The sequence below is a fragment of the Culex quinquefasciatus genome, chromosome 1 (assembly GCF_015732765.1).
Source record: "Culex quinquefasciatus strain JHB chromosome 1, VPISU_Cqui_1.0_pri_paternal, whole genome shotgun sequence".
Classification (NCBI taxonomy): domain Eukaryota; kingdom Metazoa; phylum Arthropoda; class Insecta; order Diptera; family Culicidae; genus Culex; species Culex quinquefasciatus.
In genome coordinates, this window is record NC_051861.1 from 112,506,005 (window position 1) to 112,524,491 (window position 18,487).

Here is an 18,487-nt window from a genome sequence, read left to right on the forward strand (position 1 = left end):
TTCGGGTCGATCTGTTTCTCATACTCGTTTCGGATATTGAATAATGTGGACACAGAGGGATTGATGCTCTTGATAATATTTATTGTTTTCTACTTTGAATTACTTAAATTCATTCTTGTTTGTGCCAAAGCGATTACGAAAAGACAATTTTCTTTTTTTCGGTCTTTTCTTCAAACATTTAATATGCGCTAAGCGAACATGAACTTTTTAACACTTCAACTTTATAAATGCTTATTCCTTCATTTATTTCGGCACATAGGTCGCAATGAGCGCCGACCGGGCCGACAGCGGGACCGCGTTCGCCTGGATCTTGCTCTTGGCGGCAATGTCCTCCTCGCGGTAGTTTGCGCTGACCAGCACCACCGTCAGCTCCTCGGCGATGCCCTGCATCAGGCCAAAGTCGGCCCGCACGGGGGCGTCCGTCGGGTTCAGCGCCACAAAGTAGCCCGGATTGCCGGACTTTTGCCTGGAAGAATGGATTGTAGAGGGGGAGAGAGGTTAGATTTTTGACAGTTGGTGGGGGTTTTGTTTATGTTTTGTTAGGTTATGAATTGGTGTGCTTACCAGAGCCTACTCGATTAGAGGTTATGTTAGCGTAGCGTGGAGAAAAAGGTTAGTTGAAGCGAAATGGGTTAGTTAGCGATATAGATGAAACGTGAGTGAATGGGGTTTTTGAGGTTAGGTCACTTACCGGGTATATCCGATGGAGGTCGCGTTAGCGTCCGTGTAGATCGCGAACGAACCATGCTCGAAGGACGGCGATTTGCGGAACTTGTTCAAGCTCTCGACGATCGCGTGGCTTCCGTCACCGTAGTTGAGGACGTCCAGCGGGACAACTGGGACTCCCGGCAGCAGGAACATGAACACATTGTACTCCGAGGCTGGAACGTTGGCCAGGGATGCCTTATCGTACGGCCACTGGTTCCAGGGCTTGCCACCGTTGACGGCGCTGTACAGGTTAGTTTCGTTCAGCGTACGCTCGATGTCATCCCGGATGATCTTGGCGGACTCCGCGGTGATCGGAGCGCTCAGGATCGTCTCAACGTTGCCATACTCGGGAAGGTCAACGCCCAGCTGGCTTCCATCGACGGCAAAGGCTTCCGGACGGACAATGTCTTCGCTGACGGACAGGAATCCCTCGCCCTTGGTGTAGTTTCTAACCTCCAGAGCCAGCTCGTGCAGCAGAGCTCCAAGCCCAGCTTGGTAAGTAGTGTGCGCATGCGTCCAGAAGTCGTAATGGTCGTGCGTGAGCGACTTGTCCGCGGCCGGCGATGCGACCTCGTCGTCCTTTCCGGCACGATCCACGATAAAGTGCTTGGCGTTGGCCAACCGGAATCCACTGACGCCCAGCTCCGCCAACCGACGCAGCGTCGACTTGAGCTTGTCCTTGGCGATCGGTTCGCTCAGCTGCAGATCGAAGCGATCCGCTCCAAACTGGCCCAAGATGAGCTGCGAGTCCAGTGGCTTCCAGGCGGAGCTACGATCGGTAGTGCCGACCTCGAGCCAGTTGGTCTTTTCGCTGGACTGGCGCCAAACGAAGGCCGATCGCTGCGGGGCGTCGGCGCTGGCCGTGGCCTCCTTGAACAGCGGGTCGTTCTTGGTCACGTAGTTGGCCGTCACGTCCAGGATGACCTTGATGTCGTGGTCGCTGCGGGGAAGGGGGGTTGAGAGGAGGATTAGTCATGGGGTAGATTTTATTATTTGAGCAAATAACGATACGCTTTCTACTAGTTTGAGTCATGATTTCGCATAATTAGAGCGAAGATGTTAATTAGAACTCAGGTCTGAATAAGCTTTATGGCCTACTTAAAACCATAAATAGGGTGGTAAATCCGTAGTAACAGTTCAATAGGGGGAATCTGCGTTTGTAAACAAGCAGTCTATCCCACTCTTACCTTACGTGAACTGTCACTTGAGCAAAAGGGATAGACTGCTTGTTAACAAACGCAGATTTGCCCTATTGAACTGTTACTACGGAAATTGTCATGTCCTGTATCAAAAACCTTGAAGTTTGATACCCATATTGCTTAAACTCGTATGGATCGGTAAATGTCCCTTCTATTGTTTTTTTTTTGCAGGCAGTAACATAACCAAACTCTTCGGCACCCTCAGCAAACGTCAAATCAGTGCAAATTCCTGTCGGATCTGTTTCCGGATCTCTTACGGAAAAGATCCGGCAGCAATTTTGTATGGTTTGACGTTTGCGGGAGTCACAATGTAAACAAATAATTTCGTTCATCTCAGTTGACAGTTGACCCACCATGCGCGGCTGTCAAAGCTGTCGAACAACAACAACAATTCGTTACGTTTGCTCCAGACTGGTGGCAAGCTTGTCAAAAAGTGAACCTCACTTTTGACAGTCCATATAGGGTGAACGCTCCATAAACTGGTTGCACAAAATAGGGTATACAGGCCATTTATAAGTAAATTTGAAAATAAGTTTATTTAATATTTAGGTTTGTAATTTGAAATTGTCTAGTTAATTTTTTTGTTAAGACCGAGCCATGCGGTAAGGCTTCCGCCTCGTGAATGGGAGTTCAGAACCCGGTGCGGACCAACATAGCTGGTGATCGTTTTCCTTCTGGATACGATTTCTAAGTAAAGGAAAAGTAGTTTATCGTCACAAGCTGTACATTATTGTGTGGATCGGTAATTCCACTCGGGAAATCGCCCGCCGGGGGAATCGGTGCGGGCTCACAACCGATCCGGCCGAGCGTCACACGAGGAAAGAGGACGCGAGCTGGGCTTGCATTGCCAGCTGTCACCGAACCATTCATGTGGCTGCGTCCATGCTTTGTCAGTGCATGGTTGCGTCATGCCAATCGTACGAGGGGCCTATTCGACTCGATCCAATGGAGTGCGCTCACTTATACCGCAATAGGGTGTATCGCTCCACACAATTATCTTCTTGGAATATTGACATTTAACCTCATTTAACACCAAAATATGTTAATAAGTTAACATTAAAAAATGTGAACGATTGACTTCGTCCTCAAAAGGCTGGATAATATTTTATTTTTTCTAGTTATTTATTTTTCGCCAAACATATTCAAAATTATTCATCAAAAACACAATTTGCAATATTTTTTCACAAAAAAAAACTTTTTTTCAATTGCACATTTGCTGGCTCTTTTACTTTATATTTAGCGTCAGAGGGGTAAAGCGACCAAATAGCGGGGTCCACGGTCCAACCAATGTGAGTACCGTTATCTGGGGTGATTCGGGACTACAGTCTGAATAGGGACAGCAGTTTTTAGAGCACCAAAAGCTTTTAAATTTGGAAATGGATGTACACATATTGTTGGCCAGAGTCTGTTCTAACCGAAACCAACCAGAAAAATCAAAACATTGTGCTCTAACATGGTTAAAACTGCTGTCCCAATTCGCCCCATGTGTCCCGATTGACCCCAGTTTACGGTATCGCGGCCCATACATACAATTTGACAATCTTGCCATCAGGCTGGTTTGCTCACTGTCAATAAAGATTTCCAGTTTTTGATAAGATAAACTTTGCGTATTAGGGGAAATATACCCATTTTAAGCCTAACAAGCGGTCGTGTTTGAATGATGCTGGATAATCTTGAGTGTTCCTTGAAATTTACTAACACCAAGTACACCAACGAGTAGAGCAACATTTTGTGAACATTTCTGTTTATTTTCACTTTTACTAAACGTTTTTCTATACCTTTTACAAGCATTTAAAAAAAAAAATCCCAAATGTATTCTAATCAGACGAGAATGCATTGGGCCACGCCCATTTTCCTATTTTCAGCTTAGTTCTTTTTTCTTTTAACGCTCTTTAGGGTTTGCTAGTGCTGCCAATTGTGATGAAATTTTAAGCGAACACTCACGAAAAGTAGCATTTGTAGAGAAAATTTCCTGACATCACTTCACCCTTTGTTCTTTTTTTGCCTTCGCCTCTCGCACGGTTTTCTTCAGCCTTCGATTGGAATGGGTCGTCAAAAGTCAAACGTCAAAAGACTTGGCCCGTTTGTTTTTTTTGACGGCGCTTGCTATTTATTTGCATGTTTCGGGATTATTTTTCAAGTGAGTGGCAAAACCATGTTCAAAAGAACATGTTGCCGGTAGTTGGAAGCAATTTCATATCTAAGCGCTTTGGAAACGTTAGCGCAAGTGAAAAGATATTGATGGCGACTTTCGTTAAGCAGTTAAGCTCTCATCTTGCCTGTCGATGTGTGTCCCAACAAAATTATGAGAAATGGTCTCGCAAAATAGAAATTATGATCAAAAGTGCATTGAATCTGGTAAGTTTATAGCCTAAATAGTATATTTGGAGCTTGAAACGAGCATCAAACTCTCCATATGACGAAGGTAGGTATTTGATTAGAAAGAGTATATTTCCCCTATAAAAAAGTGTCAGAGTTGAGAATCGGATGCTGAAATTTTGATGCCGGATCTCACTTATCTATATGAAAACTATGTCTGGATCTATCATCCGACCTATCGTTGGATAAGTGATCAAAAGACCTTTCAAATGATTCTAAAATTGGTATGATCTGGCAACCTTGTCTCAAGTTATTGACCACTTAACGGTGCACTTCAACCAGAGCTTTTGCACCAAGATATTTGTTACAGATTTTTTAAGATTTTCGAAACTACGAGAACTATCGATATTTTTTTTATACTGGGCCTAGAACCAGTGAAAAAAATATATTTTAACCCAAAAATGACGAACTTCTCGTCACAGTGTCCTGATGCAAACATTGATCGAGCTCGAGCTGTCACTGCCCTGTAAAGTATGTTTTCTGACATATCAGGCGGCCAGTCAAAAAAACCAGCTAGAAGTCGCCTGACAAAAAACTTTTGCTAGAAAGAGATAGGAAACCTGATGCAAACAAACGTCCAGCTGTAACGTAAACATACTTTGAATGTATTGGTAAATCTCTGACTAGAAAGCCTTATTTATTGAGGTTTTGCAGCGCGACTGCGTTTCAAATGTAGGTGGCGCCAAAATGAGGTTACTTGCCTAAAGTCGTATGCCTTTCTGTCGATTAAAGAACAAAATCGCTTATTTCTCATGATTCCCTGCATCAATCTTCATGAAACTGGTTGCAAAAGACGAGAAAAATTTTTGCTTTAAAATAATGAACATCAACTTTGGGCGCGCACAAATTTGTGACCTTTTTCTTTAAAAACATGTTTTGGAACACGAAAAATGAGTTTCCCGTATATATCAATGAAATAAACAGTTATATAGTTGATAACAGATGTGTTAACGTATATTCAACAATTTGTATTGATTTTTGACAGACTTTCTTGCCAAATAGTCCAAATTACTATCTTTTTCTAAATCTACAGTTTTCTCATAGAAAATTCAAACAAATATTGGAAAGTTATACACCAAATTGTTGGAAATAATTTTTCTCATCCGAATCCGGCATAAGTTTTATGAAAATGTTGATTAGGAAGGAAAAAACACATTTTCTCTAAAAATCATAGGTTTACGCTATTTGTTCATAGGTGGCGACACGCGTCTTTTAGCTTTGCTGCAAATTCTCTATCCCCTAAAGTACTGTCTACTCAGCGATTTACAACAAAAATTTGCCTATTTTTACAATCAGATTGTTGAAGGATTGGGTCCGTAAGTTTGTAAATTTTGGAATAAGAAGACAACAGCTTCCTTGGTTCAATTTACGCTTTCGTTGAGATTCCCAACAGATCAAATAATGGCGTCGCCTGTTGTCAGCAAGCAACAGAAAGCAAATCTCCCTTTATTTCTTCTTCCCGCAAACAAGTCTTCACATTTGCGACAAACAACTCACTTTACGAGCGAACAAACCAGTTTGAGATATGTGGTGTGTTCGCATCTCACAGACATCACTTCCATTCTCCTCTAGCGAGTTCAAGTCGTCAAGTCGTCAAGTCACTCGCGGAGTGCGTCACTTAAGTTCAATTTAGCTCAATTGCGTTTCGTTTCGTTTGCGACTCAAGAATTCCCGTTTTCCCATAATGTCGTCTGTTCTTCTCATCTGCGTAGATTGGTTAAGGGGAAATGGAAGCTCTTACAACCAACAAGATAATAAAGTTAGGTACTCACCCAAACGCCTTCACCAGCTCCTTAATCTTGCCCTCCAGGGCTCCCTCCACAAAGTACGTTTCATCCTCCGGCAGTTTGTACACCACTCCCGCCGCTCCAAACTTCTTCACGTCGGCGACCTGCTCGCGGTAGGACTGTTCATCAACGGTAACCAGCGGGCCCGTCTGCCACCAAGAGAGTGGCACCGGTGCGGCACACTTTGGCGCGTCCAGAATGATGTAGACGGCCCCGGCCAGCATGCCGATCCAAAGGCCCCAGAACACGATGAACAGGAACCAGCGCAGCCGCACCCAGAACGGGTCGTTCGCGAACTTCATCAGCTCCTCCTTGCTCATGCCGGAGAAGGTTTGCTGCAAGCAGAGTCGAGAAAGTGACCATCAGTCAACTGAAACTAGTCCGCACTTCCGCGAGGCCCTTTTATAACCCCCATCTTCACTTTGCAAAGCCCAATTAGCACCGCAAGGTGCGAATCTCCCACCCCGCTTACCTGCTTCTCCACCTCCAGGTTGATCCGGACGTCCCCATTTTGTCCCTCGGACGTGAACGTCACCTCGAGCTCCTTCTGGGTGAGCTTCTCCTTTTCGCCACCGCCCCCGTTGGTGGTGGCCACGGCGTCACCGGCGCCGCCCCCGTTCAGCATCTTCTCGTCCTCGCCATCCTTGCAGTTGCCGTTTTCGCGGACCATCGCGGGATCTAAAATGGGGAAGAGATTGTAGTGTTGAGTTGTTCACGCTTCGGTGGTTTGATATTGAATGAGTTGGAGATCAGATCGGACCGGACGACCTTGCGTGTGAGGTTCGTGGATGGTTGGGGTTGAGGGTTAAGTCAGTTGGTGTTGGTTAGTCTAGGTTGTAGTTGTAGAGATACATCTCAACGCAGTGGTGTTGGTAGAGCGCTTCAAATACAGACGTAGACATAACTAACAACTTGATAATCAGCGTTTTGAACAGGCAGATTGTGTGTAGGTTGGTTGGTTCTATCATCAGCTTCGGGGTAGGTATATTTAGAGATAAGACGGTGATAATTTGCTGTGTTGGCTAGCGGGTTATGTCAGACTTGGACACACAATTGCAGCTATTCGCACCATATGGTAACAATTTGAGAGTAGGTACCTCGTGGTGCTAGTAATTGAAATTGAAAGTGATGTTTATTAAATAATTCTTTTCATGTTAGTAGAGTTATGAACCGTCAGTCATTGAAAATTTCAAAAGGTCAAAGTGTTACATACACACATGTAGAAAATCTAAAAATTTCATATTGAAGATTTTTTTTTTAAATCCATCCAAAAGATGACTTCTAATCACTTCTGAAAGTTTCATAATGATATTTCATGATTAAAGTAAAGTAGTCTAATGACTATCACAAACAAACAAACAAACTCGCAAACAAACAAACTTTTTGACAGTTTGACTGCATTTGTTTGCAGAAACGTCAGCCTGCATACAGTCATCCCTCATATTCGGAACAGTTTACAGATCGGCTAATGTTCAACAAATCATATAAAATCGATAATTGAACATAATGATTTGCTTTTACAGTCATGTGAAAGCTTTTCTTGCGATCTTTCAATTCTCGGAATAGTTTTCAAAAGGCCGTAAGAGCCATTGGTGAACAAAGTCCTTTTTGCATCGGTATTCGACCAACTAACGAAAAACCAATTTCAAAAATGCTTGAGATTGTTCATCTACACGTCCTTTAAGTTCCCCAAACAAAAAATAAATGGAATTTTGTTTCATTTTGGAGAAAAATGCAAATTAGTGTTGGAGGTCACGGTGGCTTTTACGGCTTTTTGAAAACTCACCCGAGAATTGATGTATAGACCGGCTGTACATTTGTACGTTTTATATCAAGTTTTCAAAGAAAAACATTGACCTTTGAAATCCATTCGGAACACTTTTTTCTTACGATGTAAACAGTAAACAAACTTTTGTTTATCTCCAGGAGTACATATTTTTTACAAAATAATGACTATGCAATCTGAAACCAATAAAACTCATACTTAGTAATGTTTCATGAATGGTCTGATAACTTTTTTTTGTGAAAATATCTGTTCAATTCAGGTGTTCCACAATTGTGGGAGGCACAATAACATCCCACAATCATGGAACAGGAAATTTGGAGGCAGTGTTTTTTTGCTCTGGATAAAATAGTCTGGAAATGCAGTTTTTGTTTTAAAAGTATTTCTTTTACTAGTGAAATAGCACGAGAGTGTTCAAATAAAGGCCCTAAAAATAGCAGGGTCGGCAGAAAAGTTGCATTTTGCATTCTATTGACAAATTACCACAAAAGTGTTCCGAATATGTGGGATGACTGTACTGCTTTGTTTGCGAGTTTGGAAAACTAATACTTTCTATCATTTTTTCAAGTTCACCCGGCGTCACCATTTTAAAAGGGTATGTCAAAATCAATATATTTTAGATACCCTTTTGAAGGAGCTAAAGGAGAATCCGATTCGAGTGGTAGAAATGTCAGTTCTCCATTGAACGTATTGTTAGAATTTTTTTTATTTTTTTTTGTTTCAATTTCAAACATTCTTTATGGTTGAAAGCAGTTCTTATCAATTTTAAATTGATATTTACGGAAGAAAAATGGTATCAGAACAAAATGATCCATTTCGTAACTTGGATTGTTGTCAAAAAATTCACAAATAGACAGTAAATAAAACAGTTTTTACTGTATTTACTTAAGATTGAAGTTATTCTTTTTTGTAGAACTTGATCAAAATTTATGTTTTAATCCATGAGTAAGTAAAAAATAATGCATTTTTTACAGAACAACTTTTCAATGATAAATTTAGGCTTAGTGATTTTTCACGCTCAAAAATTGCAAATTTCACGGGGACCATAAATAAAAAAAGTATAAAAATTGAAATTACGAGCCATGGTTTCAACTTTTTAATGACAAAAGGTGTTTTAAAATGCATTATACACCTGTCCAGTTGTTTTGCCATCATTAGTTTCCAATATTTCTAAATATTCACGAAAATTTTTTTTTTGTGAAAAATAATTTTTTTGCGGTGCTGTACATTGGAATTTCATAATAATTCAAAACATTTTTAAACAAGCCCAAACATGCTAAATATGATTATCAATGCAGAAAAATGCATTTTAGTTTGTTTTAGTTTTAGTTGATTAGACTTCTATTTTCATGGAAATTTTGAAGTTTTTTGGAAAAATATTTTTTTTGCCCCCTGATTTTTCAGATCAATTTGAAAGGGGGGACATAAACTTTGAAAAATATTTGCAACGGCCTTAAAAATACTTTTAAAGATTTTCATCTCATTTTTCAAAAACAAAATTAAAAATCAATAGTCAAAAATAATTTATTTAGTAACAAAATCTTTAAAATTTTATTCGAAATAAGAACAGCAAACAAGAAAGGGGGTATTTTTTAACTCCCACGGGAACCATCCACCCAACTAATTATATATCGTGAAAAGTAAACAAAACTCAGCAAAAAATAATTCAATGTCAAAAATCTGTGCAATCTTTCAAAAAATTATCACAATATACTTGTTTAGTCAATTTTAATATGTTTTGGGTGAAAAAGCCAACATTTGTAAAAAATAAAAACTATGGAATCAAATTATTGATGTTATTTTTCATGTGATAACTTGATGGTTCCGAGAATATGTTTTCTACTTTGAGAAATTGATAAAAATTTACGGAAATCTACAAATTTCACGAATTTCACGCTGTCCGCGAAATCGTGAAAATTTACTAACCCTAATGATGATGTTTTGTTTGAAAACAAGCAAATCAATCAAACTGAAAATAAAAATCGCTGCAAATATTTTTATAATAGAGCAATTCTCTAGGATTTCGGTCATTCGATTTTGTTTGTATTTTTTAATCCGACTGAAACTTTTTTGGTGCCTTCGGTATGCCCAAAGAAGCCATTTTGCATCATTAGTTTGTCCATATAATTTTCCATACAAATTTGGCAGCTGTCCATACAGAAATAATGTATGAAAATTCAAAAATCTATATTTTTTGAAGGAATTTTTTGATCGAATTGGTGTCTTCGGCAAAGTTGTAGGTATGGATACGGACTACACTGCAAAAAATGATACACGGTAAAAAAATTTTGGTGATTTTTTTATTTAACTTTTTATTACTAAAACTTGATTTGCAAAAAAACATTTTTTTTCATTTTTTGATATGTTTTAGAGGACATAAAATGCCAACTTTTCAGAAATTTCCAGAGTGGGCAAAAAATCATTGACCGAGTTATGAATTTTTTAATCAATACTGATTTTTTCAAAAAATCGAAATTTTGGTCGCAAAAATTTTTCAACTCCATTTTTCGATGTAATATCAAATTTGCAATCAAAAAGTACTTTAGTGAAATTTTAATAAAGTGCACCGTTTTCAAGTTAAATCCATATTTAAGTGACATTTTTGAAAATAGTCGAAGTTTTTCATTTTTTTAAATTAGTGCACATGTTGCCCAATTTTAAAAAAAAATATTTTTGAAAAGTTGAGAAAATTCTCTATATTTTGCTTCTTCGGACTTTGTTGATACGACCTTTAGTTGCTGAGATATTGCAATGCAAAGGTTTAAAAACAGGAAAATTTATGTTTTCTAAGTCTCACCCAAACAGCCCACCATTTTTCAATATCGATATCTCAGCAACTAATGGTCCGATTTTCAATGATAAAATATGAAACATTTGTGAAATTTTCCGATCTTTTCGAAAACAATTTTTTCAAAATTTTCAAATCTAGACTAACATTTCGAAAGGGCCAAACATTCAATATTACGCCCTTTTGACATAGTCTATCAGCCATATTTTACAGATTTTTCGATCCCAAAAATCACAAAAATCTGTATATATAGATTTTTTTTAAATTGATTATATTTTGAAATTTCAACAATTTAGTATTTGAATTATGCTTTAATATGATTAAAAAGCTTAAATCTGCTGTTAAAATTTTAAAAGTGTCTTGAATGGGTTCGAATTTGGCATGATACAGATAAAATACAGATTTATTTTTATGAAAATACAGATCACCCACAAAATAATCTGGCATCGTTGAGTCTAATACCTCCTTAACGAATTTAATTTATTTCAAGTTTCAAGAAAATCTACCACGGATCTTTTGAAATCTGTTTGACAATACGGCTCCGAAGATATAATGGAGCACCCGATTCGAGTGGTAGAAATGACAGTTCTCCCATAAGGAATACATTGTAGAAAAACTAACTTAATCCACCTATGTGGTTGGAGCCTTCCTCACTCATTACCAACAATGGCTGTACACAAATTTCATCTATTTTTAAGATCCGGAATAAAAAAGTACATAAATATCACTTAATGGGCCATATCTCGAGACAGGGTTGCCAGATCTTCAATGTTTTGGACTCGTTGGAAAGGTCTTTTGATAACCTAACCAACGATGGGTCGGATAGTGGATCCGGACATAGTTTACATACATTTATGTGATTTATGTGAGATCCGGAATAAAAAAGTACATCAATATCACTGGGGCCATATCTCGAGACAGGGTTGCCAGATCTTCAATGTTTTGAACTCGTTGGAAAGGTCTTTTGATAACCTAACCAACGATGGGTCGGATAGTGGATCCGGACATAGTTTACATACATTTTAGTGAGATCCGGCTTCCAAAAAGTACATCAATATCACTTAAGGGGCCATATCTCGAGACAGGGTTGCCAGATCTTCAATGTTTTGAACTCGTTGGAAAGGTCTTTTGATAACCTAACCAACGATGGGTCGGATAGTGGATCCGGACATAGTTTACATACATTTTAGTGAGATCCGGCTTCCAAAAAGTACATCAATATCACTTAAGGGGCCATATCTCGAGACAGGGTTGCCAGATCTTCAATGTTTTGGACTCGTTGGAAAGGTCTTTTGATAACCTAACCAACGATGGGTCGGATGGTGGATCCGGACTTAGTTTACATACATTTAAGTGAGATCCGGATATATGTGAAAACACATTTTTATACATAACTTTTGAACTACTTATCGAAACTTCAATCTGTATAAAACTCGATCTATGGGACCCTAAACCAAGTCGAATGCAACAGGTTCGGGTCAAATCGGTTCAGCCAGTGCCGAGAAACATGAGCTAGTTTGTTGGTCACATACATACATACACACACATACCCACACACATACACACACACATACACACAGACATTTGTTCAGTTTTCGATTCTGAGTCGATATGTATACATGAAGGTGGGTCTACGACGTTTTTATACAAAGTTCATTTTTAGAGCAGGATTATAGCCTTACCTCAGTGAGGAAGGCAAAAAGCAAAAACTGCTCGAATGGAAATGCTCCATTGGGTAGATTTTTCAAGAAATCTTTTCACCACCTTATTCTTTTAAAGAAAGGTAAATATATGAAAGATTGGCCAGCACTGTTTCAGAATATGAGTTGATGTTGTTAAGTCCTAATTAGCAAAAACGCAATTCCAAGCGATTTCATCGGAATCTTGCTCCCAATTGCGTAATAAATCAACAACAGCTGCTAATTTGAAGTGTCAAAATGTATTGCAAATTTGCCAATCTTGATGTAGCTTCCAGTTGATGCAAACTTAAGCTTGTGTTCAGTTCTTTGTTTGGACATAAATTTTAAACATAGTTGTCGGATACAGCTTTGTGTTTTTTAATTGTTGATTTTTAACAAATAAGTAGCAATCAAACAACTATACAGTGAAGCACGCAAATCTATCAAATCGCAAAAATATCGAATTATTATCAGAGATGAAAGCTATTTGTTGATATTTACACTTCCGGTGCCATATGCTAGACATTTTTGCTGTTAAAATGTCTCACTCTTAACCCTTTTCTTCCAGATGATTGAGTCACGTGTCCGTGCGTGCTTGTCGCGACCACCATTTTTGATTTATCATCATTTTTAACCCGCGTTTTTTCTGCTACCCACAGTGAAAAAAATAGGTTTGAGGTTAAGTTTGATGAAAAAAATGTTAAATAAATAGGCAAGTAAGATTTAAAATTTGCGCTCTGTTTTGAGCAACTTTTCAAGAGTTTTTTTTGAAGTGCGCAAAGCCTACTTCATTCTCAAGCAACTTTTCCACGCCTCACGGTAAAAATACAGCAAACGTCAGCTATCTTTACCCCCAAAAAAACTTGTTGCGCTTGTTGGCAGCGTTATTTTTAGCCCTAAAAATCTTGCCTCTCCTTTGTCCGAACGTACCAAGTGTAATTGTGTATTCTTTGAAAACGTGCGTAAATGAAAATGTCGCGGGTTGGAATTTTTCGCGAGTTCACCGTCTACTTGGATGACGTTAGCATTGAACTTGGTTTCGTCATCCATCTTGGATTTCATTGATCGCGAGTTGCATTGAAGCAATTAGGGATTTTTTTTCTTCTAGTTTTTAGGTGTGGTCTAATCGATTTTTCTGGGTGAAAATTGACGATTGTTGAGTCCCTTACCGTCACTGTCTGCAGGTTGCTTCCTCGCGGCACCGTTCGCCTGGTCTAGCTCCGCGTCCGAGAGCTTCTTGTAGGATTCCTTCGGTTCCGGGCTTAGTTTCTCCTTGGAGTTTTCCTTGTCCGCGGACTGCTGTCTGGCCGCCTCGATATCTAGCTTCGCACTATTCCTATTCGTCTCGTCCATGGCGTTGAGCGCGAGCGCTGGGGGTTCTTTTTCTCTCAAATACCAATACCACCTACCCACTATAGAAAAAAAGAGGAAAAAAAGGTCGTATTACGTAGAGGCCATACATCAGTCCGATAGAGTTAGATATACGCCGTGCTTTGATTGTAGACTCCTCTAGCTCGTGTATTTCTATATTTATTACAAAAATGTTTGTATGGGTTTTACCTCAAAACTTCTCAGCCTATCCGCCAATATCTCACACGAGTAGTTCAGTGTAGTTCTGATTGTCCAGGTGTTCGGATCGATACGACCTGCAACCTTAGGACAACCTTAAGAAGTCGGCACGACCTGGTCAAGGGCTAAAGGACAAATGGCTTCTTTTGGGCTTCTGTCGGCACGCAGAACGTATGAAGAAGCGAAAAGTTCATGAAATCATCTTCATCGGCATGACACCGAAGCAAGCGATAAGGGAAGGAATGTGCGCAGATGTGGTTCTGGGCTTGGTGTTCTACAAAGAGGAGGATGAACCCTGGCTGCTGATTAATGTGTGTCAGAATGAAAGAGAATGAGACGGAGAAGTACTTACGAGGGAGCGTATAAGAGCAAGAATAAAACAGTCATTCTGAGGCGAATTTCGTAGAATTTTTGCGAATGAACTTTCTGCCATGATGGAAGATGAGCGTGCGAAAAATGTTAAAGGGCAGTTTAGGGATGATTGAAATTAAAGAATATTTTTTTCCGATTCACCCAATTGACGGTACTATAATGGAAAAAATCTGAAACATAAACATTTTTAATAATGCACACAAAAACAAAAATAATAATTTATAACCTTCAATTATGTTTCTCCTAAATCTAGAAAAATGATGATGAATCGTTTAATTTTCTCATAACATACTTATATTCTTTTTTAGTCCAAATTTTCAGCACATCGTGTAAAAATAAATTTTATTTAAAGTTTTTGTCCGACCCCCCCCCCTCCCTTCTATTTTTGTATATCTAAAAAAATAAATTGTCTAAAATACTACTGAAAAAAAACTTCTTCAATTATTTATTTTTTTGTTTTTCAATCAAATGGGGCAATTTTGGACCTTTGCAAATGTTGAATTGAGGGACCATAGATCTGAAAAAGACTTAAAACATTTTACATATTCTGTGATATTTTGCAAACTTTTCGTTGTAGCTTCACTAAAATGATGTAAAAAAATGTTTTTTGCTTCAACATTTAAAAAAATGGGCTTGACATATTTTGTTGTCCCTCATCCCCTCAACCACGGCCAGAGCCTATAGGCATAAACATTTTTTTCTATCATTGAAAATATTTTTAATTTAAAATTTCATGCCAAATTTCCAAAATTTTCAAATAAATGTCTCACAGAATGCTTTGTTCATTGTCGGAGTTAAAAAATAACAAATAATAAAAAAAAATCTTAAAAACGACAAATTTTCGCTAAGAGCTGATGTGTGTTTTTTAAATCTGGAACATAAAAGTAAACGTACATTGTAAATTATATTATAAATCTATATATATATAAAATTTCGACGGTTTTGTTCGAACGCGTATCAGTTCAATACGGAGCGTCGGATCGAGGTGCTTTTTGTTGCGTTGGGTTCGTATAAGTCCAAGGAAGGTTCTTACGCCAAAAAGTTACAACGTTGGCCACTCTGGAACCGATTCCGGAAAATCTGCAGATTGTATGGGTAAAGTTACGTAAAACCAAATTTAGATCCCAGGAGGCTGAAGAAGCAAAAAAGTTAAAAACGTCAACAAACGAAAAAAAGGCAGAACGAAGTTTGTCGGGTAAGGCTTGTAATTTATATTTAACAAGCCTTACCCGACAAACTTCGTTCTGCCTTTTTTTCGTTTGTTGACGTTTTTTGATTTTTTGCTTACTCAGCCTCCTGTGATCAAAATATGATTTGACGCAACTTTCTCCATACAATTTGTCGATGCTCCGGAATCGGTTCCAGAGTGGCCAAGGTGTCAATTAGTTAGCGTAAGAACCTTCCTTGGGCTTATACGAACCCAACGCAACAAAGAGCACCTCGATCCGACGCTCCGTATTGAACTGATTCGCGTTCGAACAAAACCGTCGAAATTTTATATATATACATAGATTGTACTTTTTTTTAATGAAAGGTTAAATATTGAGAGGTAAATATAGTTGTGCACCCTGAGTTATAGGAAATAAAATATAAATTGGCCTTATATTATTTATTTTTGTTTTTTTTTAATGAAAAAGTTTTTTTTGTTTCGGTGTTTTGTTTGTTTTTAATTTCATCATGTTCATCTATTTTTTTAAATGTAATACTCAAAATTGTTCACAAAATACCGTATTTTTTTTCGAAAATACTCAAACTTTCAAAATTTACAATATGCTTATCAAACGAATCGAAATTTTGTATGTTTTGTTTTTTTAATTAAAATTTTCACAAAATACCGCATTTTTGGAAAATACTAACATTTTTAAAATTCGCAATATGGGTATCAAACGAAGCGAAATTTGATATTAATTTTTAAACTATAAGAGTCTTTTATGCAAAATATTTTCCCAAAATACCGTATTTTTCAAAAATACTCAAATTTTAAAAATTTTGTAAAAATTTTAGTTCTTTGCAAAAAAAAATTCTAATAAAGTGAAAAAGCATACAAAATATCGCGGTGTTTTGTTTGCTCTATTTTTTTATGTTCATCAATTTTGTAAATGTAATACTCAAAATTGTTCACAAAATAAAGTATTTTTTCGAAAATACTCAAACTTTCAAAATTTACAATATGGTTATCAAACGAATCAAAATTGTGTATGTTTTTCACTTTATTAAAAAAAAAATATAATTTTCACAAAATACCGTATTTTTCGTAAATACTTTTTTTTAATTTGCAATTTTATATTAATTTTCAAACTATAAGAGTCTTTTATGCAAAATACTAAAATTTTCACAAATATCGTATTATTCGAATGTACAAAAAATTTCATAATGTTTAAATATGGATATCAAACAAGTGAAATTTTCTATGACAAAAATTTTCACAAAATGCCGTATTTTTCAAAACATACTAAAATTTTCAAAATTTTGTGAAAATTTCAATTTTTAGCAAAGCAAAAAAAACTCTAATGAAGTGAAAAGGCATACAAAATATCGCTTCGTTTGATATCCATATTGCAAATAAAGAAAATGTGAGTAATTTCAAAAATTACGGTATTTTGGGGAAAAAACGGTATCGACGTAACACCTTATAATGTGGCCCTCTTAAACCTTGCCGTTTCGTCAACAGATCCACAGGCGTGTATCGTTCTTTTTGCAATAAGACTCCGCCTCCCGGGTCTCCTAACTGTGAAGGTATGGCACGGGGAGAGGGCATCGAATACCTATATTTACACTTAGAATTTTTGTGTCTGCCTAGGGATTCGAACCGGTGACCTCTGGATTGTGAGTCCAGTGCGCGGTCCGATTGATCCACACAGGCAGACGATGTTTTCCAAAAAACTTCAATTCATTGGAAAAGCAAACAATATTTCACTTTGTTTGATATCAATATTGCAAATTATGAAAATTTGAGTATTTTCAAAAATTACTGTATTTTCTGAAAATTTTAGTTTTGAACAAAAAAAAACTTCAATAAAGTGAAACGCATACAAAATTTCGCTTCGTTTGATACCAATATTGCAAATTATGAAAATTTGAGTATTTTCGAAAAAATACGGTATTTTGTGAACAATTTTGTGTATTTATACTTTGAAACTTACTTCCTTTATTGAGAAAAATGGATTCTTAGTGAAAGCATTGAAAATTAAACATTGACAGATGTGGGTTTTTTATTTTAGATGTCGAAATTATGGCTTGAAATTTGTGTTGTTCTGTGTCTGTTCTATCCAGAAACCAATGAAAAATATCCGAACATTTTGCAATAAGGCCGTTGTCAATATTTTTTAAAGGTTTATGTCGCCAATTCGTCTGAAAAATCAGGGGAAAAAATATTTTTTCAAAAAACTTCAAAATTTCCATGAAATTAGAAGTCTAATCAACTGAAAACTAATTAAAATGCATTTTTCTGCATTGATAATCATATTTAGCATGTTTGGGCTTGTTTAATATGTTTTGAATTTTTATGAAATTCCACAAAAACCACTAAAACAATTCAGATGTCGGTAACTAAAAAATATTGCCTAGAGTTGTTTTGGTTTATGAATGAAACTTGAAACATGTTTTTCCAAGAACTCATAGAAATTATGTAAAATTTGATAGAATGACTTAAATTTAAATTACTTATTTTAATATTAAATGTGGTGAATTACAAATACCGTAAACTGTAAATAAAGTTGAAGTGTGTATCTGTTGAAAACATTGGAATGGAAAATAAAATATCTCTTCAATATTCTTGGACTTAACGAACAACCTCTAAAGGACGATTAAGTCAAAATACAAACATAATTTCAATTAATTTCAGATTACAGATAATGAAGTTCCACGGTTCGTCGCTGTCACCTCGTTGAAGTCTCCCAGTGCAGCTTCTCCTCTAAATGTCAAAAGAGAAGAAAATCTTGTGTGGTTCAATAAGATCAATATTTGGAGATTAATTTAATAACATTTTAGGCTGTTTCAAAGGGTTTTTCGGATTAATAATATAACAAATTTGAAGTTCTGATAAAATAATAAAACAAAAATCAATTTTGATAACTTCCTATTGGATTCACACCCCACATTCCCCCATACAACAATTTTGCTGCAAGGGTTCACGATGCCACAGACACACGCACAGAACTGTTTTGCTCATGCCACGAATACACGCAAAACTCTCGCTAACGAACTTACGGCCACAAAACAAC

General features: G+C 37.3%; 1 protein-coding gene across 3 annotated transcripts; it reads right to left on the reverse strand.

Moving 5' to 3' along the window:
* Positions 1-60: 60 nt before the first annotated feature.
* Positions 61-14,044, reverse strand: LOC6054667. 3 transcript variants are annotated; one of them, XM_038266801.1, is made up of 7 exons: positions 13,884-14,044; positions 13,493-13,735; positions 6,546-6,751; positions 6,059-6,408; positions 692-1,648; positions 565-570; positions 61-466 (listed from the first exon to the last, which is right to left on the reverse strand). In XM_038266801.1, the coding sequence occupies exons 2-7, from the start codon at positions 13,674-13,676 to the stop codon at positions 244-246; spliced, it is 1,926 nt and encodes a 641-aa protein (XP_038122729.1). In that variant the 5' UTR covers positions 13,677-13,735; positions 13,884-14,044; the 3' UTR covers positions 61-243. The 3 variants fall into 3 exon arrangements, with proteins under 3 accessions (XP_038122729.1, XP_038122730.1, XP_038122731.1); XM_038266802.1 differs by having other exon boundaries at positions 13,493-13,728; positions 13,884-14,027; XM_038266803.1 differs by lacking the exon at positions 565-570.
* Between the last annotated feature and the right edge of the window lie 4,443 nt (positions 14,045-18,487).

Bases quoted from the DNA above. Each gene is read 5' to 3' on its own strand.
- LOC6054667 (XM_038266801.1), bottom strand. From the start codon at position 13,676: ATGGACGAGACGAATAGGAATAGTGCGAAGCTAGATATCGAGGCGGCC. The intron at 6,752-13,492 runs GTAAGGGACTCA...TCCCCATTTTAG, and splicing joins GCAACCTGCAGACAGTGACG to ATCCCGCGATGGTCCGCGAA. The intron at 1,649-6,058 runs GTGAGTACCTAA...CCTTCCCCGCAG, and splicing joins GAGCTGGTGAAGGCGTTTGG to CGACCACGACATCAAGGTCA.